The following is a 26,865-nucleotide window of genomic DNA, read 5'->3' on the forward strand; positions in this document are numbered from 1 at the left end:
GCTGGCCAATTAAGAACAGGGATACCATGGTCCTTCAACCAGGTACTGGTAGCTTTGGCACTGTGTGCAGGTGCCAAGTCCTGTTGGAAAATGAAATCTGCATCTCCAAAAAGTTGGTCAGCTGCAGGAAGCATGAAGTGCTCTAAAACTTCCTGGTATGTGGCTGCGTTGACCCTGGACCTCAGAAAACACAATGGACCAACACCAGCAGATGACATGGCACCCCAAACCATCACTGACTGTGGAAACTTTACACTGGACTTCAAGCAACGTGGATGAAGTGCCTCTCTTCTTTTCCTCCAGACTCTGGGACCTTGATTTCCAAAGGAAATGCAAAATTTACTTTCATCAGAGAACATGACTTTGGACCACTCACCAGCAGTCCAGTCCTGTTTCTCTTTAGCCCAGGCAAGACGCTTCTGACGCTGTCTGTGGTTCAAGAGTGGCTTGACACAAGGAATGCGACAGCAGAAACCCATGTCTTTCATACGTCTGTGTGTGGTGGTTCTTGAAGCACTCACTCCAGCTGCAGTCCACTCTTTGTGAATCTCCCCCACATTTTTGAATGGGTTTTGTTTCACAATCCTCTCCAGGGTGCGGTTATCTCTCTTGCTTGTACACTTTTTTCGACCACATCTTTTCCTTCCCTTCGCCTCTCTATTAATGTGCTTGGACACTGAGCTCTGTGAACAGCCAGCCTCTTTAGCGATGACCTTTTGTGTCTTGCCCTCCTTGTGCAAGGTGTCGATGGTCGTCTTTTGGACAACTGTCAAGTCAGCAGTCTTCCCCATGATTGTGTAGCCTATAGAACTAGACTGAAAGACCATTTAAAGGCTTTTGCAGGTGGTTTGAGTTAATTAGCTGATTAGAGTGTGGCACCAGGGGCCATCAATTTTGAACCTTTTCACAATATTCTAATTTTCTGATATGATGAATTTGAGATTTTCATTTGTTGTCATTTGTAATCATCAAAATTAAACAAAATAAACATCTGAAATATATGAGTTTGTATGTAATGTATGAATATAATATACAAGTTTCACTTTTTAAATGGAATTACTGAAATCAATCAACTTTTTCATGATATTCTAATTTTATGACCAGCACCTGTAGATAGGTTTCTGGAAGCATTTGAAGATGTACTGATATTTTTCTTTATTTGTCTCAAGGGTCCTTCGTATGGTTAGTGCCAAATCATGGTGCATAAAATAAAAGTGGCCTTACCACACTTTGGAAAAGTATTGCTTTTCTTGTACTGCCAGCTGCTTGTAAGGCAGCTAGCGCTAGTGTAGAATATAGAAAATAACGGGTATATTTTCTGATGGCCAGGTGGTATCACCATTGGGTGAGAAACACATGTAACAATTCAAATAGAAAACATCACATAAATATAATTAGCAGATATAGGTTTTCACAAATATACAAGTTATCAAGTCCTATCGAATTTTTCCAGATACATTTAAAAACTACAAGTATTAGCCTAGACTGACTGCCATTTTTATAGCAAATTCTGCCTTAAGAATGTTTTTAAAATGCCCAAAAAACCCCAACATATATCTGTTAATGAAAGGTAAATTTAAAACATCATACAGCTTTTGATACCAGCAAATATGTTTTTTTTTTTCTTTTGATATGTTAAAGTAAGTCAACATTAGCCTAACCAACATTATCTAGCTTCCATAGCTAAACCTAATGTGGCCTTCTTTGTTTAAAAAAAAAAAAAAAAAATCAAATGGAAATATCTTCATGTTAACTGAATTGAAATAAAAGTTAAGAAACATACATAATCTATGCTTTTCATTTTATTTTTCTGTATTTATCCAGAAAGCTGCTAATTTAAGCCTCAACCCCAAAAAAAACTGCACAGGCATTTTTTGTTTGTCTGTGTTTATTGTTGATTATATCTGTTAAATTTGAAAATTTATGTAAACAAAGTATATAGTGAAAATTTGGTTAGTAGTTCCAAAATCGGTTTAATATCTCTTTGTGGCTGCTAACTAGTAATTAAATATTATCAGTCTTCAAAGAAATGCCTTGCTTTCTATACAGTTTTCAATAACAGCAAATTACTCTGGTGAACATAAAAGTATCTAAGCAAAGCTAATTTTAATGGCACCAAATTGTAAGGTATGGAGGCTTTGAGGCGAAATGGTTTTCTTCCTTAGGCTGACCAGTCTTTGGTTTGAATGTAATGGCAACAGAAATAAAAATGAAAATGACTGAAGAGCTGAAGGATTTTCTGCACCCTGAAAAGATGAAACATTGAACATTTTGTTGTGCAATTACAATCCTAGGATATTCACCCTAATAATGAGTGCAAGGTCATTTGTGTAAAACAGCGAAAAAATAATGCCTGGATTGTGTATTGATCAATGAGAGCAAGAAAAACAGAACATTGTTCACATTTCAGTAAAAAAGTAAAGGAGAAAATTAACATTCATAAAAAAAACAAAAAAAAAACTAAACAAACAAAAAAAAACAATAAAACAAGAAATTTCTCTTAGGACCATAACTGCACATTGCATAACTGCAATAGTATAAGTTAAGAATGACATTATTACATTTAAATGAGTCTTTTTGTTATTTCCTGTGTGACTGGAAAAGAAAAAGTCTGTTAAATTTATTTTATTCCATACTCCTTTAAAGAGTTTCCCTTTGTCAGCAAAGAATGGATTTGTTTAGCATCAAACATTGAATTCACCCATTGAGCAATGGAAAGGTCCAACAAACTTAGTGAAGACCTAAAAGATTGAAGTTAACACAAGCCGGGACTACTTTGAACCATTTTTGAACAGCTTCAGATTCAAGATAATCCAGTTCAAACAGGTTTATGCATTTATAAGTTATTTGGATGTGCCATCTGCTTGGAAAGGAGGGGAAAGAAAAAGAAACAAGCTGGTACCATTAGACTGAATAAAACTCATTAGGATGTTCAAGGGACCATGTTGGCTCCAGCCCATGATTGACTGTGTGACAGACTTTAGGTCCACAACAACAAATTTTCACAATACTTTTAGCTTTTTGGGATTAAAAGGAATTTACCAGTCACCAAGCATGGTGGTGGCACCATAATGCTGAGGTTGTGCTGCAATTTGCTATGATCTACTGTAATTGGTGGACAGAATAAAGGTAAAATACCTCTGCCATCATCAACTTAACCTTAAAACAACAACTAGAAGTTTGAATCATGCACACAATCAATCGGTCCAACTGCCAAATGATCCTAACCCTAATTACATATAAAACAGCATTTTGATTGAATAAAATAGGGTAGTATTAAATGTTTAATATTACCTTGCCAAACCCCTGATTTAAAACCTGCAAAAAAATATGAGGACTATGTAGAGCATTTAGATGGCTCCAAAGAGCATGTAGCAAGTTTACAACCTGTTGAGGTTGAACTAAATATTACAGTGGAAAATGTTCAGTACATTCAAACTTATATGCCCAGTTGTATTTTTTAAGAATATATGGAGTAGTGTGTGGAGCCTTGATAAAGTTGAAAAGTCTCAAATCTTTATCACTCATTATCATGATGAGCCGTACCTCTGAATATCAGAATCACCCTTACAGAGCCAGCTAAAGCAGAAACACCCATACCGCAAGCAGATACCCCATCGCTACTGTTAACTACTCCTTTGTATTCATACAAGCATCTCACCTACACTTTTAGAAAATATATTCACACTCACAAGCGCCTGTCTTGTAAATTTGCACAAAAAAAATGTGCATGAGAACGAGAGAGAAAGAAGACTGTGCAAATTCTAGTCAGGGGCACAATGACCGAGCAGTAATAAAAAAACAGAACATAAAATGCATGTTCCCATCACCAATGAAAAGAAATAAAAAAACATTTCCACAACCAATCATCATTGATTAATCCCCCAAAAAAAGGAAGCTGAATGAGCTCTGATAGATCTCAGTGACAGTTCTGCTCACAACATATCGCACAGCAGAGCAGGCTGTGGAAAAGTCAATTACATCTGCCGTGGTATTGAAAGGCAATACCAACAAAGAGTCCAGAGCAATGTGCCAACCCCATCCTGCTAAATATAGTTAAAAAAAAAATCACTGGAATAAAAGAGAAAACTAGTATAAACCTGATGGATATACAAAGGCTTAAACACCACTGAGAATCAAGTGGAAATCTCTGTTCACATACTCTATTGGTTCTAAAAAATATATATTGTGTAGTAGGTCTTTCTGCTTCCTCATTGGACAAAAATAAAGTCAGTCCAAGCCCTCCAATGCAGCATGATAACAGCCCAGAAATCCTTATCAGTATCAGCTGAATGATGACGTCTCAGTGCTGTCTCCTCCCCTCTGTCCACGGTAAGTCTGCTCCACTGACCGGAGCTGTTCTCTGGCTTTCATTCAGCTCTAAACGGCCAAATTAAGAGTTTTACCAAAGCTCCTTAACCGGTGGGTCAGTCCTGGAGGTGTCGGGTGAGAGGTTCCTGGTGAAGCAGGAGGTAAGACGCAGGATGGGTCGAGGCTGGGATCAGGTGGGGATGAGGTCACCTCACCTCCAGCCTCAGCACTGCTCTGACTCAATAAAGCCCTCCTTCTCATGGCCCACTGGCTCCACCTCTGCATATGCAGGATGACCAGAACCTCTGCGAAATTTCATGGCCGGCCATTTGCTTGGACGTCTCTGCAGGGTCAGATGGGAAGATGTGAAAAAAAGACACAAGAAGTCAAAGGTTACAGCTCGGGAGCAATAAAAAAACATGTTAAAAAGCATTTGATAGAATTCAGATTTTAATTGCTAATTTTTTTCTGTCACACTTAAGTGTTTCAGCTCATTTAATACATTTGAATGAAACAAATATAAACGTTAGAAATACAAAAAGCAGTTTCTACAATATCATTTATTAAGGATAAAACTCTACATATAAAAAAAAGACTCAATTTCAGTGACATGGAGGATTCTCGAGCATGAAGAGCCTGATATAGCAAATGAATGAAATTTAGTCTAAACTTTTACTTTGCCATTCCAAAACCTTCACTCTGTTCAGTCAAAACATTAAATGTATGGTTCAGTCAATTAGCCGGATGGAAAACAGCTTCAAAAAAAGATCCAGAATATTGTCCGCCTTCGTATTCGTTTAAAAAAAAAAATCATAATCATTGGGCCTAATTAAGCAAAGTACAGCCTGCAGCTCTTTGAATACTGTGTTATTTTAGTTCCCTCCTAATTAAGTTGTCAATGCATAATTTTCAGTTGGCTTGCCAATAGGGAGAAAGTTTCACATTCTGGCCTGTTCTTATTATGTCTTTTTGAGACCTTTTAGCCAAATTTATGTTGTTCAATAGTTTCTGTTTAGGTGATTTATTGAATATATATACAGTTTCTGCAATCAAGGCTGGTTGTTGATAGCAAAACTGAAGTAAAACCTCCAAAAATGAATTAACTCACAGCTGATCCATTAGGGACACATTTTTTTTTGCATGCATCATTTTGGAGAATTTAAGCACTGATTTGTTTTAAATGATAAATATTCAGACCCCTGTAATCCATGCACTCTTTACACCTGTCTCAATTCATTCAAATTTTAAAAAGTCTAAACATCAGACTTTAAACTAAAGATGGAAAAATCTACTCCAGACTCCAGACTTACTGTAAAATAACCAGGTAAGCTGTTATTGCAACCCTGAATTAAAATATACAAATTTAGATTCTGATAAGCTCTACCCGAATTTGCAACAAGAAATATGCTTTTTTTTTTAAACTTACTGTCGATATTATAAAGCTCTTTAGGTAATGGCTGTGGTATTGTAGCTTTTGTAGTATGTTATTGGTAGCAAGGGTTTTAAAACACTGATCTTTTTTATACCAACATGAAAACTTTGACTTATTCTTTAGTTTTTACTAAGAAGATAAAATAACCTCTCGTGTATTTTTTTTTAAATTAAGGACAAAGTTTGTGATCCAATTTCACCATAGAGAATCCTGCTGAATATCCATGAGTCAGAGATCTTCAAGCAATAGACAAATCATTTTTTTCTATTGCCTTATATTTTTTTTCTATTATATTATATTCTATAATCTGTTTTTAGCAAAAATAAATTTCTTAATCTGTTTTTTTTTTTTACAGAAATAAAAGTATGAACAAAAAACAATTAAACCAGGATTTTAAGAGGGATATGTCTGCTACTGTTCACCTCAATGAGGAAGAGGCTGGCTGCGGACGTCGGGTGATGGTACACATAGACAGTTATCAGCACGCCGGCTATCATGACAATCATTACAAGCAGGATGCCAAGGATCAGACCAGTGTGTAGAGGATGGGTGCCTGGGCCTCTGTTAACGGCGCTATCAGCTGGCATAACTGAAAAAGAAAATATAAATATATACAGTATATGTTTTAAAAATGCATTTGCAGTTCTATTAGCAACCTCTAGGGGTCAATCATCATTCATAAAACACTTTTAAGATGTTCTTAAATTTCTTTCATTGTTCCAGCACTCTTTCTCTATAGAAAATAATTTATTCCAACATGCATGTGGGGAAAAAGGCAGTTGAAACTGTATTCTGCAGTTTTCTGGACTGAAAAGATTTGTTGCCAATTTCAGTGTTCAGAAGGTGGGCTACAAACGTATAAAAGCAGGATCATTTTGTTGTTCAGCAGGATTCTTATAAAATGACAGGTGCATATCAACATTCAGATGTTATGATAGAGCATTGGAAAGATTATATCAACAGCCTGTAAACCTCAAAAGACCGTTTTTGTCTTTGGGGGCCAAATTTGAAGAAAACAAAATGTCACTTTGTGCAATTTTTTACAAAAGGAAAACTCTAAGTGTCAAGAATAAGCTCAGCCCATTTGCTTGGAATAAAACTAAAATTCAGTGTCATACATATTCTCTAGGTGTCAACTGGTTCAGGCCAAATCTATTTTCTTTTCCTCTGTCTGCCCCCTGACAACCTCTCCCCAGGCTTCTTTTTGCATTTAATTAGCATCTGTAGGCAACACAGAGCTTGTCAGCCCACCAAGCTCTCCCCTGGATCTCTGCCTCATTCATTTCCAACACGGAGAATAACAGGGTGGTAATCAAACCTGTCTAACACAAGAGCGTTCTCTGTAAGTGTGAAGCATTGTAGGTCAAAGCAGCAAACATGTGCTGAGAAATATTAATAACCTGGAAAAGTAGCTCAGATGTACCTAAAATAACCTATTGTATTCAATTTTAAGCTAAGGACAGCCTTTTGTCATCGATTTTAATCGGTCATCAATGTCTGGCCCTCATTTTCTGTTATGGCAAATGAGGTGTAGGGCTTCTGATCTGTCGTACTGACAGGTTATAGCAGGGGGGGTATCACTGAGAGGAAGGGACGAGCAGATGTCAGGAGTCCAGCAGAATCCAGACATTGAGAGTTCAGTCTGGTCTCCTGCAGAAACAGTTTAATCTGGATCCTCAAACCAAGAGGAGAATAAAAAGTAATGTGGGAGGCTGTTAAAGTCTAAACGAATCCACCATTAGACTACTACTGCTGTGATTAAAGAACATTAATCACAGTAAAGACAGTAGTTTACCAATAAATATGATGGTTCTGTCTTGCAACTGTAAACCTTTATCACAATAAATGGAGAATAATGGACACAATTAAACAGTACAACTCAGAAATCCAGGAGCTCCTTTACTGTTTATGTTCAGTGCTTTTGTAACATCCTTGTCTAATTTTTCTCCAATTCAGTCAGGGTGTTTATATATTCAATTCCCCTATTTCTAACTGATGCATAAAACCATTGAAATATATATCCTATATATTGATGCAAATGAAAAAAGAAGAAAAAAATTACTAGGGAAGCTACATTTAAATTCAGGATACATATATTTTATATAATCGATGGCATGAGTGCATTAAAAGGACAGGATGTGATAAATAAGTCTGCTTTCCACTTCAGTTGTAAGGATAAATGTGTGGTTTATCAGACAGCTGTTGTCTACATGATGATACAAGGCTAAGGTAAAAACCTTTCCTGCTTTTAACATACAGTGAATGTCTAAAAAAAAAAAAGACTGTATTCAGTAAAGAATCATTCAATATAGCTTTCATTCAAGCTTACTCTAGTGTTTGTAATATAGTTTTTACATATTGCTTAAATATATATATAAAACAATAATCGGTTCACTGATAAACTATTCAACAAATTGTGGTTGGATCAGACAAGATATAGTAAATATCAAACTAAAGATAAAACAAGGGAGACCAGATCCTGAAAAAAAATCTTATTTATTAAAAAATAAATGAAATGGTAATGAGAAAAATATTGAAAAGGCTTTCTTTCTTTCCATTTATAAACTAATCTACAGCTTATAATCAGGCTAAATGTTATAAAAAAAAACATTCCTTCCTGTAGCATCAACACTAGGGCTGAAATAATCGGATTAATTGTCATTCATCTTTTATTGGAATAATCTTCAACTCATTTAATAATCGATTGATCGTTAACTGTAGTATAGAGACTCTAAAACAACCATTTTGCATTTAAGACTCAAAGATGTTTTTGTCTGTCATTATGCTCAATCCAGAACTCCTCAAGTGGAAAAGGTTTAGTTTCACCTGGTTTGTTTTCGTAGAAACGTCTTTAAGGAACCTTTTACTACCTGATTATTAATCGTTTCATCTAAAAAGTTATCGACGCATTAATCGACTTGCAAAATAAACGTTAGTTGCAGCCCTAATGAACAATCCACCATGCCTCAGTCTCACAGAGAAGCAGAGTATTCTCCTGCAGATGGAAACCAGTCTTCTCTATTATCCTCCGTCTGACAAAGGACTCTAAGGAAGTCGAGCTCTGACAGAGTCGTGAAATGAATCAGAGGACAAATGACCGGAGCAGAGACCCTGAAAAATCTGTTTAAAAGAAGGCTACCATTGACCCACATCACACCTCACCTCTGGTAGATTTAAAGAAACCAGTGACGTTAGCTGAGACAATAATCTAGTTCCAGTGTGAGCTCCTGAGAAAGAAATGATTTAATCCTGCTGCAACAATAATCACCTGAAGATTACCTCCAATGCTTGAGCATTGTGTCCCTACGCCATATCTTCCTCACAGACCCGTTTCACCTTAACTAACCCTACATTGTCCTACACTGTGATAAAAGTTTAACCGATGGGAGAAAAATGCAAAAACATCCTCAGTGTCAGCACACTGTTGATTTCATAGCTGTGTGAATAAAAATCATACATTTTTCATTTCTCTTGATTTGATTTCTCCAGTGCTTTCAACACCATTCAGCCTCTGCTGCTGGGTGAGAAGCTGCAGGTGATGGGTGTCGACGACACAAGGATCTCCTGGATTACTGACTACTTGACAGGCAGGCCACAGTTTGTCCGTCTGGGCAGTGTCCTGTCTGATGTGGTGGTCAGTGATACAGGAGCTCCACAGGGAACTGTGCTCTCTCCCTTCCTCTTCACCGTATACACCACTGACTTTCAGTACAATTCTGAGTCATGTCACCTGCAGAAGTTTTCTGATGACTCAGCTGTTGTAGGGTGTATAAGAGAGGGAGAGGAGGGGGAGTACAGGACACTGGTGGACAACTTTGTGGAGTGGTCCGAACAGAACCACCTGAGGCTGAATGTCAACAAGACCAGAGAGATGGTGATTGACTTCAGGAGAGAGAAGAGGTCTTCACAGCCACTACGGATTAGGGGGGAGGTGGTGGAGGAGGTGGAGGACTGTAGATACTTGGGAGTGATAATTGACAATAGACTGGACTGGAGGTCTAACTCTGAGGCTGTGTACAAGAAGGGGATGAGCAGACTCTATTTCTTGAGGAAGCTGAGATCCTTCAATGTGTGCAGCAAGATGTTGGAGATCTTTTACCAGTCTGTTGTTGCCAGCACCATTTTCTTTGCTGCTGTGTGTTGGGGCAGCAGCATCAGAGCCAGCGACACCAACAGACTTGATAAAATCATCAGGAGGGCTGGTTCTGTACTTGGACTCAGGCTGGAGTCTTTTGAGACTGTGGTGGAGAGGAGAACGCTGAATAAACTCTTATCCATCATTGACAATGATCAGCACCCTCTCCACCACACAGTGGTCAGACAGCGGAGCACCTTTTCTCACAGGCTGCTCCAGCTCCGCTGTCGAAGGGACAGATACAGGAAATCTTTCCTACCATATGCCATCACATTGTACAATAAAAAATAAACTCTTGTTTCAGCATACAGTAACCAGCACTGTACTGTACTGCACTCCATATTTTAATATTTATTTATAATCTGTTCACTGCACCTCAGGACTGTTCACTGCACCCTTATTATGTAAATTACCCTTATAATGTAAATTACCCTTATAATGTAAATACGTGTGGATGTTATGTTATTTTTACTTTTTTCTTATCTTATTGTGTTGTGACTGTCACTATGTGTAAAGCTGCTGCTACACTGCAATTTCCCAGCTTGGGATAAATAAAGTACATCTATCTATCTATCTATCTTCAGGCACAAACAATGACTGCCACTGTCAGAGTCATTATAATATTCTGTTTTTTAAGGACTCACCTTGGCTGTCTCTGAGATGCATTGGAATCTTGGTATCATCTGTGAGGAGACAAAGAACCGCAGGAGTCAGCCAAAGTAATCAGACTTTCTCTTTGTAGTTTGTTTTTGATGCTTTAGCTCTATCAGAACCTCCCCTCAAGGCCCCAAAGGAGACAAAGCTTCTTTCATTAGCGAACCATCTTCATTTACTACTGTTATTAAAAATGAATGCCTTGAATATAATGAATGAGCATCAATAATTCAACACATGATATCAGGCTGGGGTTAAATATACGTGTGAAATATGGAAATGTAGGGTAAGCCACTTCAGCTTCAAGGGTAGGAGACACTTACACGCATTGTGCCATTTACATTATGCTAATCTGGAACATTTTCCATCAGGTCTATTTGCCTCAATGGTTTCATTCAGAAAGAACTGCTGCTTCAAGTTTTAAAACTACTCCTTTAGGGCCACAATGGAAAGGATCCTGTGTGTTAGTGTGATAGGAGGGGTAACAAGGAACAGGGAAGAGAGGACTTAGCACAGGTAGTGAGGACAGCAAAGGGAATCTAGAAAGCTGCGTACTGGTTCTGGACTGAGTTTATGCCATGCAACATTGCTACAGATGTGACATCCGGACATTGCACGGTTTGTCTCACTTTCATTAATAAAACAATTTAGGGACTCACATATATTAAACACACGGGATATGTCCAAAAAAAGCTTTTCAGGTTAACAATAAACATTCATTCACATGTTTATCTTAATTTCCCATTTTTTGCAAGCAGCAAAAACAAGTTCAAAACTTAAAGGATTAATGCATATTGCCCTTATAGCATGTTCTATACAAAGGGAAACTTCTATAACAGAGATATTTCTCCTGTTTCTGCCTGTTTTCCTTTTCTAGAACTCTCCCATCGAGCCACAGGTTGCCTCCATTTGCACCACCTCCTCAGTAACCTGATCCCTGCCCTGCTGCAGCTGAAAAGACATCCAAGACATACGTGTCAAATAGTCAACCATAACAAATACTCGTACCAGACTGTAACCCCTCATGACCTCCTGAATTTCCCATATGCAGTGATTCCCCAGTTATTTCCCTCACCACACCCTGTTTGGATTTGAACTGTTTCGACTGGTTGTGTTTATCCCCTCGGTTGGATTATTTTCACACAGCAGCCCAGCAATAAGTGCCCATCCTTAATAAAACTCAAGCAAAAAGAAAAAGAAGATCAATGAGCTTGTATTAAAAAAAGGTGAGTCTCTGTCTCTAAGTAAACACCTCTATGAAAAAAAAAAGAATCAGTAACAGAGATCTAAATATACAGAACCATAATAAACATTATTTAACTGAACAACACAAGAAAAGAACAAAGTCCCTGGACATCTTTAACAATAATATTATCCTTGCTCCTTTAGCTGAGTAGAAACTCTTTGGATGATATAGACTTCTGGAGAGGAAATAAAAAGACTTCCTATTTGCTAAAGGTCCTAAGCAACAAACCGTGTAGAATTTGTTTACTTATAAAGCAACTACAAATAAGTTTCCGATTTATAAAACTTTATGTACACACAAAGACACATTTTGTCAAATACTAGGAAAATAAAAAAAAGAAAAGTAAGTAATAGAGGTACTGTGAATAGATAATGTGCTTAATTTTAATGGTGCTGACCCTTAATATTAGTCTGTAGGAGAGGGTCAGAAACCAGTAGCTCAGAGCAACAAGTGGCTTATATATATATATATATATATATATATATATATATATATATATATATATATATATATATATATATATATATATGTATGTATATATGTATCTTTTAAAAGGAGGAAAAGTTTTGTTTTTGTTACATAATGTTCCATGGATTTTAACAACCCATTTAAAAAGTATTTAATCTCTTTTCAAAAGTTTCCCCCCTTTATTTCAAAACCCTGCTTGGTGGGGATTTAAAAAATATTTATTAAGTTATCTTATTCGTTTTTGAAGAAAGCTCATTTAGTGATTGTGTTTAAAAGCTGGTATCAAGTTAAAAATGTCTCTTTGGATTGTAAAGACTCGCTGTAGAGGGATTTTAAGCAAGGAATGGAACAACTTATTCCAGGGATAAGCAGCATTTTTATTCTTTCCAAAGGTAAACCCCACACCCCCCGATAACTAAATACTATTTGCCTATAACAGAACATTTGGGATCTCATGAAGTTTTATATATGGAAAAAAAATAACATGTGGTTTTATTGTGAAACCATAACTAGGAAAGAAAGCCATCTTTTTATAGAATGAGGCCAACTGAGTCCTTCTGATAACAATTAATAAACTGAAAATGTAGATGAACTGCTAAACCAATTTGTTAAAATAAAATACTAAATTTGTTAAGGGTTACATAGCTTTACCAGTAAGGTTGGTTCTAAACCTTTAAAGACAAATTCAGCTCATCAGACTGGAAAGAGTGTTGGTCTGAAATCAAGTCGATTATTAATGATCCCTGACATCAAGCAGTAGTAAGATCAACACAGAGGTACAAGTAAACATATTACATAAAGAGTACAGCGTGCTTTTAGCTTTGATTATAAAGGGTTTCTATGGTAACGTGATGTTACATAGCAGGTGAACACTTCCTGGAGTTAACATAAATGTCAGACACATTTAAGTTTATTTTATTAAGCTGTCTTAAAGCAGAATAAATAACTAAAATTATCCCTTTCCAAGGAAAAGTTAAACGTGTAAATAGCAGGTTTAGCCAGCTTACATCACATGCAGAGAAGTCAAGGAAATGGAAGTAAACAAACTTCCAAGGACACCTTGACTGTTTTCCTATTATCAGCAAAAGAACTGTGTCAGCTGCTTTTTACAGGGGATTTGCATTAGATAGCCATGAGATGATGCTTTGGTTTAGACTCCTGCTGGGCTGCAATGAATCATCTGCTGAATATATTAGAATTGCAGAAGGAGAACAACCTTCTTGGTTTTTGTAGTCCGTGAAGAACTTTAGGCAAGAACACTGATCAATATTTTCAGCATGAAAACTTGGTATTATTCAAATTTAACACATGAATCAGGAAAATGTTTTCTAAGGAAAATAAATCAAGCTAAATTCTATTTATTCTAATACAAACCAACATCAGAATTATTTTATAGCCAAAAAATTAAATTATTTCTAAATTAGGATCCTGTTTTATTTATAAGCAGAAGGGGAAAATGAGTTAGTACGATTGGTACTGTGCATCAGTAAAAAAGGGGCGGTTTGCAGCAGAATCCTGCACAGGTTTGGTTTTTCAAAACGGCATCCATCTGCATCCGCTGAGTTCAGAACCGAGACCCGACCTGTTACCCACAATTATCCACATTTAAATCCTGGCTGGGATGGCACGGACCCGTAAATAATAAAGTGTACACATAAAGTTTACACACAGCCTTTTATAATGACAAAGACAGTAAAGAAGATTCCCTCACGCTCACATCCACTGCGTGCTGCGCTCACAGATTAACAGCTGTAAATTAAAAAAGCAAAGCAAAAGCAAAAGTAAGTTTGCCTTGTTGCAAAAAAAAAAAAAATGAAAACTAAAATAATGTCCTTCTGGACAGAACATATTCAATTAAACATATTTTGTGCAAAATGTAAAGTTTTGTACAGTTTGTATCAGTTCTCTTGGCTACGTTACCTTCAGTGGGAGTACTGTTAGGAGGGTCAGAGGTGGAAGGTTTGTCCCAGCCTGCTGTGGTTCCTTTACTCCTCAGTGCTGTTCTAGCAGTGATAGTAGTGGTGGTGAAGGGGTTCAGTTGGGTTGTATCATCTGTGTCACACATCGTGTCTTTGGTCTGATAGGAAGAAAGTTTTTTTCACATTTTCTATAAAGTATCCCAAAAAAAAGCATCAAAAAGCTTTAATCACATACATCAATGTATCTGTGTCTTGCATTTTACCCCAAAACTCTTGGTTTGGTAAAGTAAAGATGCTTAAAGGTATAGTGGAGGACGTTCTTTTTTCGGGTGGATCATCCAAATAAGTTATCCTCCTAATTGTCAATAATTATGGTGGTATGTTTAAAGTTGAGAGGGTCAAAAATTAATGAAGATCCCCCACTATACCTTTTTTTTTTTTTACTTTTTAGGCTCTGATCAAATCCTAATTCCAGTTCTCAGTTTATAAATCTGACAATACCAAAAGCCTTCACTGTGGTTTTTGGTCATCCTGTCCAACAACACTTAAGAATTGCATCTGGATCACTGACGGCATGAATGCATGAATGACTTTTGTAACTAGGAACTCCAAGAACAATTTTTTGAATTGAATCTTTACCTCATCTGGGCAACTGTTATCCACCCAGTCCTGGCGATGGCGATCAAAGCCACTGGAACATCTGAGGGTGAAGGAAACATAGTATTATTAACATCTACAATGTTTTCTGTCTATTTATACAAAAGTAGAAAATACCTTTAAAACTGTATCCATTTAAAAGTAACTGCAAATATATAAAAACTATTTTATAGTGCAAATATATCCGTTAAATAACTGTATTCTCTACTGAAGTAATAAATGTCTCCTTTTGTTTTGCTTAGAGTTCAACGTGTTATTTATTTGTTAGTTAGTTATTTATTTATCATGAGAATAAAATCTGCACATTTTAAAAGATAGTGAAAAACAACATTTTCTTTGTCAAAACTGCAGCAGTATAGTTTTATGCCCATTAAACCCCAGTATCAAAGACACCGACAGTCCACTGAAACATGGAGACAGCAAGTCCTCTTGGTCTCCTAAAATCCTCTTTCCTCAAATTGTCTTTGCACCACAATTTTACATGCTTTGATACCCATTGATGTGATTGAAAACCTGCAGAAATCCATTTGATGCATTTGGATTTACAAATAAAACAATGGCATAGAAAGCATTGAAGCTTCAATTATTGTTATAATTATTGATCATGTGTTGTTTTTCATTAATTCGTTGATAATAGTAGGTGATTTACAAGCTGTCTAAAAACTAGTGGTGGGCCATTATCGGCATTAACACCAGACTCTTATCGGGCGATAAAAAAACATCACCATTAATCTATTCTCACAGTTGGGTTGGTAGCTAAGTCTATACTGATGATGACTTTCACGTTGATAGTTTAGCGCGGACGTATATCTGGGAGCGAGAACGAACCAGTCTTCGAACCTGTGTAGGCTTACTGTTAAATTACCACATCGAATGTGACGTGTTAACATGGATGCAGTCTTTAAAGACTCCGGGTTTGCTTCAGGAAAAAAATATTTTTAAGAAGATTTCCAAGGGAAAACTGGACAAGACTAAAGCGGTTTGCAATGTGGAATTAGTTTACTGCAGGAGTTCTTCCAGTCTCAGTGTACCACCTAAAGGCTATGTTATGTTACTTTAAATTTATTTTTAGCACAACACCACGGATGATTACCACAACATTATGCTTGCTTCTGGATGATTGCTTCGGTGGATCTGGGTAAAGTGGGACACTTTTTGAAAATGTAGCTACTGTGGTATTTATTTAGCCTATATCATTTCTAGAACCAAAGTTTCATATGATGCTTTAAAAAAAAAAAAAAAACTTTATCTTTACATCACAGGAGACATTCTAAACACAGATTTTAGTCTTATCCTGTAAACATTTCATTATGACATATTATGTAGGCCTGCAGTTCAGAATTAATATTTGTCTGAATAAACAGTTCATAAACACAATTACATCTTATTGAATATTATTTATTTTCATCACCAGTTAGTAGAAAAGCTGTCTTAAGCAGTTTATAATGTATTTTGGAAACAGGAGAAGAACCTCTGGTCTAATGCACCACCTGGCTTAAGAAACTTGCTTAAAGACTTACTTTCACTTATTATTTAGGTAGCACACACATATCATGAATGTCTTTGGTAAAATTCAAATGAGCAATTTTATTCTAGATTAATTTAAAGATTACAGAGAGATTAATCTAGATAAAAAAAAAAAATCTATGCCCTCCACTACTAAAAACTGTCTGCGGAAAAATGTTAAAGCAACGTGTTACTCCTGAATTAAACATGTTACCCATAAGAAATATTTTCAAACTTGAGAGAGTGTGAAGAAGGATATGTAGGGTTTCAAATTAAGGCGGGTCAAAACACTTCGTCTATGTAATTTGCCAAACAAACCCACTCAAGGAAACAACAAATAAAACCTACAAATTAGAAAAAGTGTGGATTAAAATGAATCAGCACTGTCAGAACACTAGAAGCTGAGTAAGGTTTCCAGAAGATCCCACATTCTCTAAAGAGCATATTGTTATGGTAATGAAACTATGCCCCCAAATCCGTCTGCTCAATCAGCCAAATCAGATTCCTCTATTTAATTCCTCTCTTTCCCCTGACTGATTCTGCCTCCCGAGGCCACAGCAAAAGGCATCACAGTGTGGCACAATGTAACCGTGGAGGCTCAGTCTAACCTGTCCCTGAACGGAGCCAGAGCTTTGTTTCTTCTCACTGGCATCCACCTCAGCTAGTCGTCGTCCAACGCACTGAGCCGATATGCATTTAATCAGAGATGGGAAACTTCATTTGAATATAAATGAGAGAATGTTTCTGCTTAGATTGTTCACTTCAGTCGCAAAAGGATGAGCCTATTGTGTTGTTTTAGCTATTTAAGTTCAGAGAAATCTGGCAGCCATGTTGTTATTTTCTTTCACTAAATCAGACCCATCTTCGGAATGAATTTTAACCAGAGAATTGGTTATTTAACTGATTTGTTTCACTGCTGAAAGGTCCTTGTTGCGTCGATGGATCAGAGCCATATAATTTTATTGTTGCTGCATCATATGAGGACCATAATAACAGGATTTAGAGATTTGTTCCAAATAGTTTTGTTGAAGGAAAAAAAATACGACTGAAGAAGAAAGTTTATTTATTAGCAAAATGTCAGTTAGTCCTACTCACCCACAAGAAGTAACAGATAATGATACAAGGGCTGACATGAAATGTAATGTGTTTTATAATTGTTTACTACAGCTGATATTGAAATGAATCTTCATCTAAGAGGAATATTAAACGTAGTTTCAGCACCAATTGTTATCTCTCTCTCAGCTCCATACTTAGATTAAGCAATACATTTCTTTTTACTGGCTCATAATCTTGCAGATAGGCAAAGAAATCAGTAGTAAAATCTGACTTAGTCCCATTATCAGATAAAGATAAGCGATTAAAATAGAACAACTGAGATAACAATCCCTCCATAAAGTTGTATAGTTTTTTTTCCTCAGCTTGTCATTTTTTCCTGTTTTCTTCTACTTTTCCTCTTTTAATTCTCTTAATAGTTAATATTAGCAAAAAATACCATACTTTTTAAAGATTTTCCTCACATCTTCTAATCAGAAAATAACTCTAAAGTCTTAATGTCACATGTGGTTATGAAAGTTATAAATAACCATCCTAATTTCTCCTGTAAAATGATTAAGTATCTACTTTAAGATATTCAGCTTTACGTATTTTATTGTTGGTTTTCTATGAATCTACTGTTGTTTTCTAGGAAATTTGATCTTCGGCTGAATTGAGTTGTCAAGGATTTTCTTGGATGTGTTTAGAATTTCTATGGTATAACCGTCACAACTTAGCTGATTATATCACTGTAAGGAAATCATTAAATCACACACTCAAAAATGTTTCACCAGAATTTCAAGATACGTTTTTTTTTTTTTGTTTTTTTTACATAACAAATTCCCAATTACTTTTTTGGACATTATTTGAATGCAAACCTGTTAAATAAATAATTTGTGATGGATATTGGTAATTATTATTATTATTAGTTTATTTATTTTAAATACATACAGCTTATTGTTTGAATTGTACAATTATTAGGTTACCTTTCTGCAATAAAAAAAAGGTTATGTATTTGAAAAAAAACACTTATTAGTATTAATATTGAGTAAGCACAATTTATTAATAAAAATAATTAAACCTGATATTTATATGTGTCAAATAAATACGCTTTATGATGAAAATTAATATATATCATGAGAAGTTATTCAATAGGTTTGTGTTAATCTAAAAAAAGGAAATAGGAATGTGTTATGTAATATTAAACAAATCTAAAAATGTGTGTAAAATATTTTTGTCCGTCCATTTATATCTCCTAACTTGCTGCTCTCACTGAAATGATTTTCACCAAATTAGATTTGAACTTTATCCTAACCTAAGATGACTTGTTGTGAAACAATCTAGTAAGGAACAGACACAGACAAGTTACCAGCAGATTCAGACAAATTCTTGTCAAAAGATTCAGGTTCCTAAAAACTCACTCCCTTGCTGCTGGCTTAGACCAATCCCAACTCTGTCTTTACATATCAGGGGATTGCCTACTGTTTTATTTGAACATATCTGGATAAAGAGTAGATAATTAAGCTACACCAAAGGTCTTCAACAGGGGGTCCGCGACCCCCAAGGGGTCAACAGAAGTACTGTATGGGGGTCGCAAAGGTTTTGGTTGATTAGACTTTTTTTTTCATATTTCCCCTTCCATTTTTTTCCACTAATTGAAATGTCTTTAAATACACATTAACATGAATTCAACACACTGTAGTAAACAGATAAATGGAGGCAGAAGATGTCTTTCAGTCATCAATGCACACATTCAGCGACACACAGGAGCTCTTTCAAGCTGGGCACTGTTTCATTCAAAACACCTGTCCCATCAACCAGGAATCAGAATCAGAAATACTTTAATAATTCCAGGGAGAAATTACTTTTGTTATGTTACTCCATCTGTAATAGAGTGACTATAGGACCAGCTTGATATAACACAATTTCATATTATATATATAATTAGGGGGTCCCCGCTACATCTTGCCATCAGTTTAGGGGTCCTTAGCCTAGAAAACTGTTGAACACCCCTGAGCTACACACTTCCAAACATCTGGATTTGTGCCATTAGCTGTTTTAAGACTAAATTCTGCCATGTGCCATTTATTGATCCGATGTGAAAATAATAATTTAAAAACATTGGGAACCCATCAGAGAAAACAGGCAACATATCTTACTTTTTAGGGAATTTTAACATCTTAAGAAAAATGTATTGTACCAAATTTCTTAGTTATTTCTAGCCAATGAATGCAAAGCACCATGTAAAAAATGTATATTTTAAAGAGTTCAAGCTCCTACCATTCCCTACTGGCCTGGATAATCAAACAGCAGCATAGTGTGCTTATGGCTTGGGCCTGCTCTGACTAAGTTAAGTGATAGATATATTTCTTTTAATTGCTATATATTCAGATTAAAAACAGCCACCCCTCTGTTTTCTGCATTAGCATTAATGCCAAAATGGCAAATATTGTAAATAATGTAAATAAATAAATAAAAAAAGGTTTACAAATTGATTAATAAACCATTTAGGAGCAGTATTAAAAAAATATGTTAAGTCTTTAAAAACCTGACAATAAATGTCAACTCGGTGACTCAATCAGGTAACTCATTCCTTAAGCCGGCTTTGACAGTAAAATATGTTAAATCTCTGATGCATATCACCTTTTTGTTCATTCTTTTTATAGAAAAACTAATTTCTGGGTTTCTACCAAAGTAGAACCTCAGTTGCACACAATAGCTACAACCACTCTCATCAACTTGAACCTTTGCATTAAAGAGGTGCTGAGCTTGTGCCGTCCCAGCTCCTCACAGAGACGTAAGTTCAACGAGGCTGTTCTTTCAGAACATCAGCATCTCTAATTAACCCCACAACCATTGAAGCCACAATGCTTTTTAATTAGTGCATGCCAAAAGCATGTTTGCCTTTTTTAAGAGGGGGGGTGCTAAAGGAAGCTGAGTTAAGGGGAGGGGAGCTGAACTGTGAGATATTAACACAGTCGGAGAGCTAATTAAAATGCAGCTCAAAGTGAATACTGCTACAGGCGCTACAGTATCTCTCCGCACCCATAAACTGCTGAATACATAAACAGGTTTTCTCGCTACTGTAAATTAGTTTGTCTCTGTCAAAAGGAACAAGATTGAAAATGCCAAGCAGTGAGAATGTCATATCTGAAATGACTTATAAGGCCTTCACAACAAATCAAAGTGGGCAGTGCACAAGTGCTACACATTTCCCCGAACACATCACTCACATTAAGTGACGGCACAAAATATCAGGGAGTGGCAGATTAAATGTTTATGTATACAGTTTTAAAAATACTTCAGCAATAAAAGAGAAGTGACGGTCATTCCACAGGCCAAACAGCAACCTCCAAGAGGGACGTAATCAGGACAGCAAACATCTTTTTAAATGGGGAGTGGATCATGTCTCGTCTCTCCATAATTTATTCTCTTTGCTCTTGTGCGTCTTTAACTCAGGGTTTTCTATCCGACTAAATCAAATCAAAACCACTAAAGCTCACATTTCAGCTGTCAGGAAATTCTGGAGAGGAATGCCGACACTTCTTTAGCTGCTCAAATATTTGCTTTTGTTTGAAGTGTGGAGAGACAAGCGGGATAAGGGGGAAGGAAAGTGGAGCAGAGGTTGGCTGAACAGGTGTGAGTTAAGTGGATGTCAGAATGAGCTGTTGCCTAATACAGCCTCTTTACTCCTGAGGAAAATAAAGGCTAAATAAATAAAATCTCTGCAAAGTCATTAACTGACAGGTCTGAAAGGGTCATTTGAAGGTTATATCTTCAAAACAGTAGCACAAATTTTTTATATTTAGACTGTCAGCTTATTTCGTATTCATGCTGCAAAGATTGTTGAAAATGACAGGGTTGTATTTCTGTTAGAAAATCTCACTTTTTTGTTGTTAATATATGTTTAAAATGCTGTATGTGTAGTACTAATGCTATCTCACATCCTCCTAAATGTTTTCAAAGTCTAACTCCTCTCAAAAGCAGACAGACCTTGTAGTAATACATCTATAATATGATTTATTTTAAAGAACCCCCCCAAATGCCTGTATATTTTACTCCATATACTTAAAATAAAATGTTTATTAATTAATACCTGAAAAACCCCTGAAATCTAATTAAAACACCTCAAAGTTCAGCAATACTTACATTTTTTTCTTTCAGCTTGATAGAAAGGCTAATACAGCTTTATTAATAATACTCACACCATAGCAATCTTGCCAACCCACTGCAGTGCTGTCACCATACGTAACACATCTGCTCTACCATGTTTTCTTACAACCAAAAGAATATCCCCATAAAGGTTTAGTTTCTGCTTTTCAACCATCAGTATTAGCATTGCTATGTAGGAGGGACCATCGTCATCATTCTATCTGATAATCAGCAGCATAAAGGGATGCAGATAAAGAGAATATCTTCACACATCTTGCTTACTTAGAATGTCCTAAAAAAAGAAATTATTAAGGAAGTTCTGACGTGATCACATTGATGTAATAGGTCTGAGGTTGTTTCTTATTACTTGCAATGTAATTATCATATTATTGCATTAGCAGCTGCTTTTAATGTTTCTCCTTGTTGTCATCATTGTAATTTTCCTTCTACATCCTCCTGTTTCTACACCTATGCTGCTGCTTCCCATATATTCATATCTCCTGACTCTGGTGAATATATCAAGCATACTCTAATGATATGGATGGTCAATCTAACTTGTAAAACCTGCAGCTGCATTCTATATTTCATTTATTGCTTCTTTCTCATAAGTGGTATGACAAAAATAGGTTTCTCTCGGTCTACCAGAAGCCAACAGCTATATCCATTCTGAGGTGTATTCCACCCATCATAAATGAGATATTATGCCACCATGATCATTAACCCCCACTTTTTGGTACCGTACTGTAGTAAATACTTTACAGTTTTTTTTTTAAACAATAAATATCCACAAGAGTGTAAATAACAGCCAAAAATGTGATAAAGGGAAGTGTTACAGAGAGTAAAAGAAGCCAAACCTGTTGAGCCGATGACACCAACTGCAGTTGAAGTTTATCTGAGAGGAGATGCAGGAACCACAGCTGGTGAACTGGAGACAGGCTGTGAACAAGAAGAGCCAACACATTTAAAGCCTTTCTTGAAATGATAGCAGACCCTCAGACCCTCGACTAATACATAAGCCATTGCAGAGAAAAAAAGAAATAAATAAAGATTCCTTCTTACTGGGTAAAGGCAACATTTCCACAGCAGAAGAGTTTGTGATCCTGGTCTTTGTGAGCTCCACACGGTGGTATTCATAAATTGTTCTCCGTCTCACGTCTACATTCAGAAGACAAAGACAATTTGAGATGAGAAGACAACACCTAAACATTGAAGCCTCTGAGAAAACTGGGACAAAAAATATAGCAGCTGGGAAAACGGGGTCAAACGGGATGCTGCTTCAGCTCTTCTCTGCTCTCTTTGAGCCCAAAGTGTCAGACTATGACATAATAAATAGTCTGGGTATTTCTTTTTTTCTGATATCAGTCTAAGGCATTTCAAAGGCCACTCTATCAGCTGACAGTAAGAGCAAGGAATCTGATGCAGTAAGATGGAGCACATGATTACAGATAACCTCACTGAAGCATATTCCTTCCTAGCAGGTCTAAGAACTCCTTACCATGCAAAATGTGGAAAAGAGTCTCCTTATGAAGCCAATGTAAGGTTAAACAAATAAGAAATAGACCTTTCTCTGCAGGCACACAGGGGTAGAACTAAATTTGCACAATTATTCTGTTAGATGCAAATATTCATACTCATCTGGAAGGCTAATGTTTATCAAGATGCAGAGGAAGTTTGGGTTTTTGACCTACAGTACATTATAAAGAAAGTAATGGCTTAAAGCAGGTTTTGGGGTACAGTGCATTTATTTCACAGCATCTGAAATATAGATAAATACCTTTTAATGCTCATGTTTCTGTTGATCAGGAATAAGATGGCTCTATGTTGTCTCTAATTTTATATGAATTACCCTGTAAGTAAGTAAAAAAAACCCTTACATGCATATCTGTTAAAGTGAATCTACTTTCATCTCAAAAGCTTTGTTAGTCGCTAAGGCTAAGGCTCCTTCATGTCCTTCGCTTGGACAAATTCTCTTAGTTCCCCTGCTTGGTTGGTTTTTGATCCTAGGCCCTGTTGACTGCACCAGCCATGGTGTTACTTTCCCTATGCAATGGGACGTTGCCTCCCTGCAGACCTGCTCGGCTGGATTATACACAGGACAACTGATCAAAGGAATTGTGAGTCAGCTCAGATCAGCCCGACAATAAGTCCAGTCTTCCTTTCTTTCCTCTACTCCCCTAGTGTCTGACTTCCTCTTGCTTGAAGCAAAGAGATTATCAGGTGCCTAATGACATAGTGGGGGCCTAGGGAAGGTTAGTTTCCCAGCTTGAGGCTGTCGGAACGACCTTTGTTGAATCATGCCATAGATTCTTGGTAGATTTTTAGTCTCAACCATGATTCAAACACATTAAACCTTTTTTACTTAAGCCACTATATCCTAACTCATTTAAAGTCTTTAAAAGGTTTTGTGCTAGTATTGTACTAAACATAGCTGCATCCATCTACATATAAACTGTAACCAGCTTCCCACTTTTCCAATTGAATAGTTTTCCAATATCCCATGGGAATGGTGTTTTTAAGGCAATCACAGCGCTACTGATACTGTTTTGCTTGCAGCCCAAAAAGTTTAACTTTGGTCTGATATGAACGGTTGATCTTCTCCCAGATCTTTGCTGACTCCTCCACATAGATTGCGGTAAACTTTAAGCTGGAAATTCCTCTGCTTTATTTCAACAATCACTTTCTTTTCATCTGCTACAACAGTGAAGTGCAAAAATGTTTTTCCTGGTGATCAACCTCTGTACAGAGCAGCAAAATGCTGCAGCCAGGTTCTACAGCATTACCTGAGCCTCTTGGTTTTTGTGACTTTTACCTCAGTTTAGGCAAAATAGCCTGTTTAAAGGGTTACAGTTCTTCAATACCGTTTTATTATCAGATGAACCATGAAAATCCTGAAACATTTTTAAATCTTAAAATATTGCTTCATGAATTAACCCTGATTTTTCCCCAAAAATTTCCCTTGACATGTCTGTTGTGTTCCCCGACTTTTGAATGCAGTCAGTTGACCAACATTATATATAGGGGAATAAATATATTTAGGATGAAAAAATAATTAATTAATGCATGCATCATAAGTCTTATTGACTTTTTTACATCTACAAATAGAACTTTTGGCACTTTTTAATTGAATATTAGGCAGGTTTGGCTTTCCATATATGCTCCGAACACAATTTATCCCATTTATAGACTACCGCTTGTGTGACATAGATTTGAGCACAAAATGTTACTGCCAAAATCTTTCTCACCTGTACCACAGCACCTGCCTGATCTTATCGATGCCGCCATGGAGGCGCCTGGCATATAAATTAAAACATTGCAATCTTTTAGCAACCTGTTGGTGTGGTCTTAATTATAAATTCATCTAGCAAAGACAGACAACAAATCCTTGACAGAAACTGCTGAGTTTTTGCACAATAAGGGTGATAATAAACTGTAATTTTCTGCAGGTGAGAGAGATGCTAAATAACCTGGTTTCTGCGGATTGAGGCGAGTTCCTCAGGGGAGAGTCTCAGTACAGTATCTATGATAAATTGATGAAGCACTGCCTGACCCAGGAAGGAGGGCAAACAGCATGCTAAACTTTACAGATACTGCATCAGTGGCATAACCGTTTAAAAGGAATGGGAGAAGGGGGAACTTCCCCAATACTGCAGTGAAGAATTGAAAGAAAATAATGATACTTAAAGATCTGATGAAACTTAAAGGTACAGCGGAGGATTTTTGAGAATTTTTGAAAAGACCTGCCCTCTCCAAAAAATGCACAATCACAATCCTGTACCCACTCCCAAGAGGGAACGCCTATCAAACACGTGCAAGAGCATGCACAAGCCCATTTCTCCATTTGCACAATGTTTAAAAGTTGCTGTTCGCATCTCTCATACAAGCTTACTTTCCAAAAGAAGAATTTGCAATTTTTCCACTATGTCAGACTCACCACTGGTAAGTGAAAATGGGGACGAGCACGTAGGACGGCCTTACGTAAACATATAACCAGAAAGATTGACAATTAGGAGAATCACTTATTTTGATAATCTACCCAGAAAAAAAAAACATCATCCACTATACCTTTAAGTATAAAACAGCATTAAAAAAAAAAAAAAGTCTTGGATACAGATTTGTCAGGTAAGTTCAGCCACCCAACCTCCACACCCCCACACGACCCCCACCCTGAACCTTGGGAAAAGGGACCCGTTTGTACCCCCATGGTAGATGGCGTGCTCAAATTCTCACACTTTAGAGCTGCAGTTTAGAAACCCACAGAAGATGGACTGGAACTAATACCATAAAAGGTAATTTACACAAAATTCTGAAAATATTTCACAAAATTTATAAGTTTGCCCTTACACAAACTACGAAATAATCTACCCACAAAACACTTGCACTTGATTAATCTTAGTATTATTTAAAAACTCTTTATTACTGTACATAATTCCCAGCTCCAATCTCTGCATGTTGGTCACACACTGGAGCTGGAAGAGTAGGAGTACAAAAATTGGGGAGCAGAGCTTTAACTTCATCTAAAGAAATATCTCTGAGTAAGAGAAGTTTAATTATTTTTCAGAGAAGTGTATTAAAGCTGAGCTGTCACATGAGCTTATGTCGGACCTGTTAATTACACAATCTGACCACAGGACACCCACAAATCCCTCTCTGCTCAATCTTCCTCCTGGAGCTAAAATGAAATGCATTATTAAAGCCAAATAAAGTCCTCTCATAACCATAGTTGGTAGGCAGTAATTGGCAGCAGAGCAACTTTCTGCTGTAGCCTATAGCGGTCATAGTCAGTATCATGTCTTAATGTAGTTAAAAGAGCAGAGATAATAATCTGGTGAGACAGGGATGTAACAATCTGTCAAAATACGTTGTCCTCTGCATGATAAGCTTTAAATGTAAGCTGGAATGCGCTCAGGCAGATATATGGCTTAACTTTTAAATTTACATGTAGATTTGCAGAAACTGTAGCCAGGAGACTAGATAAATCTTGGGAGTTAATGTTTCATTGGCCCTGGCAGACTCAGCAGGGTTTATATAGCAAGTCTTTTTCTTGTCATTTATTCTTCCAGCAGCATCTTTTCCAGCTCTTCTATGCAACTACAGTGCAAAGGAGAACTTGCAGGAATATTAGATGAATAGCACAGCTGAGCATTTAGTTGCTATGGCATCTTATTTTCTTCTGCTGTTTTCACCTCTCCCTGAAGAGATAATATCTGTCTATAAATAATCACTTTTGAAGGTGTCCTCTCTCTTTAACATCTTTTAGAACTAAAACGAAAAAGCACAATTACAGATGCTTTAACAATGATGGAGGGGTAATTTGTCATGACTTGTGAAAAAAAAAAAGAATGTTAATCAAATC

The 26,865-nt window shown here is 36.6% G+C and overlaps 1 protein-coding gene across 1 annotated transcript in view; it reads right to left on the reverse strand.

Moving 5' to 3' along the window:
- Positions 1–3,456: 3,456 nt before the first annotated feature.
- Positions 3,457–26,865, reverse strand: part of plxdc2 (plexin domain containing 2) — a 103,187-nt gene continuing 79,778 nt past the window's right edge. Inside the window, exons 8-14 of the mRNA XM_038297928.1 lie at positions 22,572–22,667; positions 22,367–22,448; positions 14,805–14,865; positions 14,167–14,323; positions 10,523–10,561; positions 6,166–6,332; positions 3,457–4,654 (exon numbers count right to left, since the gene is read on the reverse strand). Coding sequence (XP_038153856.1) covers positions 4,535–4,654; positions 6,166–6,332; positions 10,523–10,561; positions 14,167–14,323; positions 14,805–14,865; positions 22,367–22,448; positions 22,572–22,667 — 722 coding nt within the window. The 3' untranslated portion in view covers positions 3,457–4,534. The remainder of the gene's footprint in view (positions 4,655–6,165; positions 6,333–10,522; positions 10,562–14,166; positions 14,324–14,804; positions 14,866–22,366; positions 22,449–22,571; positions 22,668–26,865) is intronic.

This window comes from Cyprinodon tularosa, unplaced genomic scaffold (assembly GCF_016077235.1).
Source record: "Cyprinodon tularosa strain WSP-4 unplaced genomic scaffold, ASM1607723v1 ctg4, whole genome shotgun sequence".
Lineage (NCBI taxonomy): Eukaryota > Metazoa > Chordata > Actinopteri > Cyprinodontiformes > Cyprinodontidae > Cyprinodon > Cyprinodon tularosa.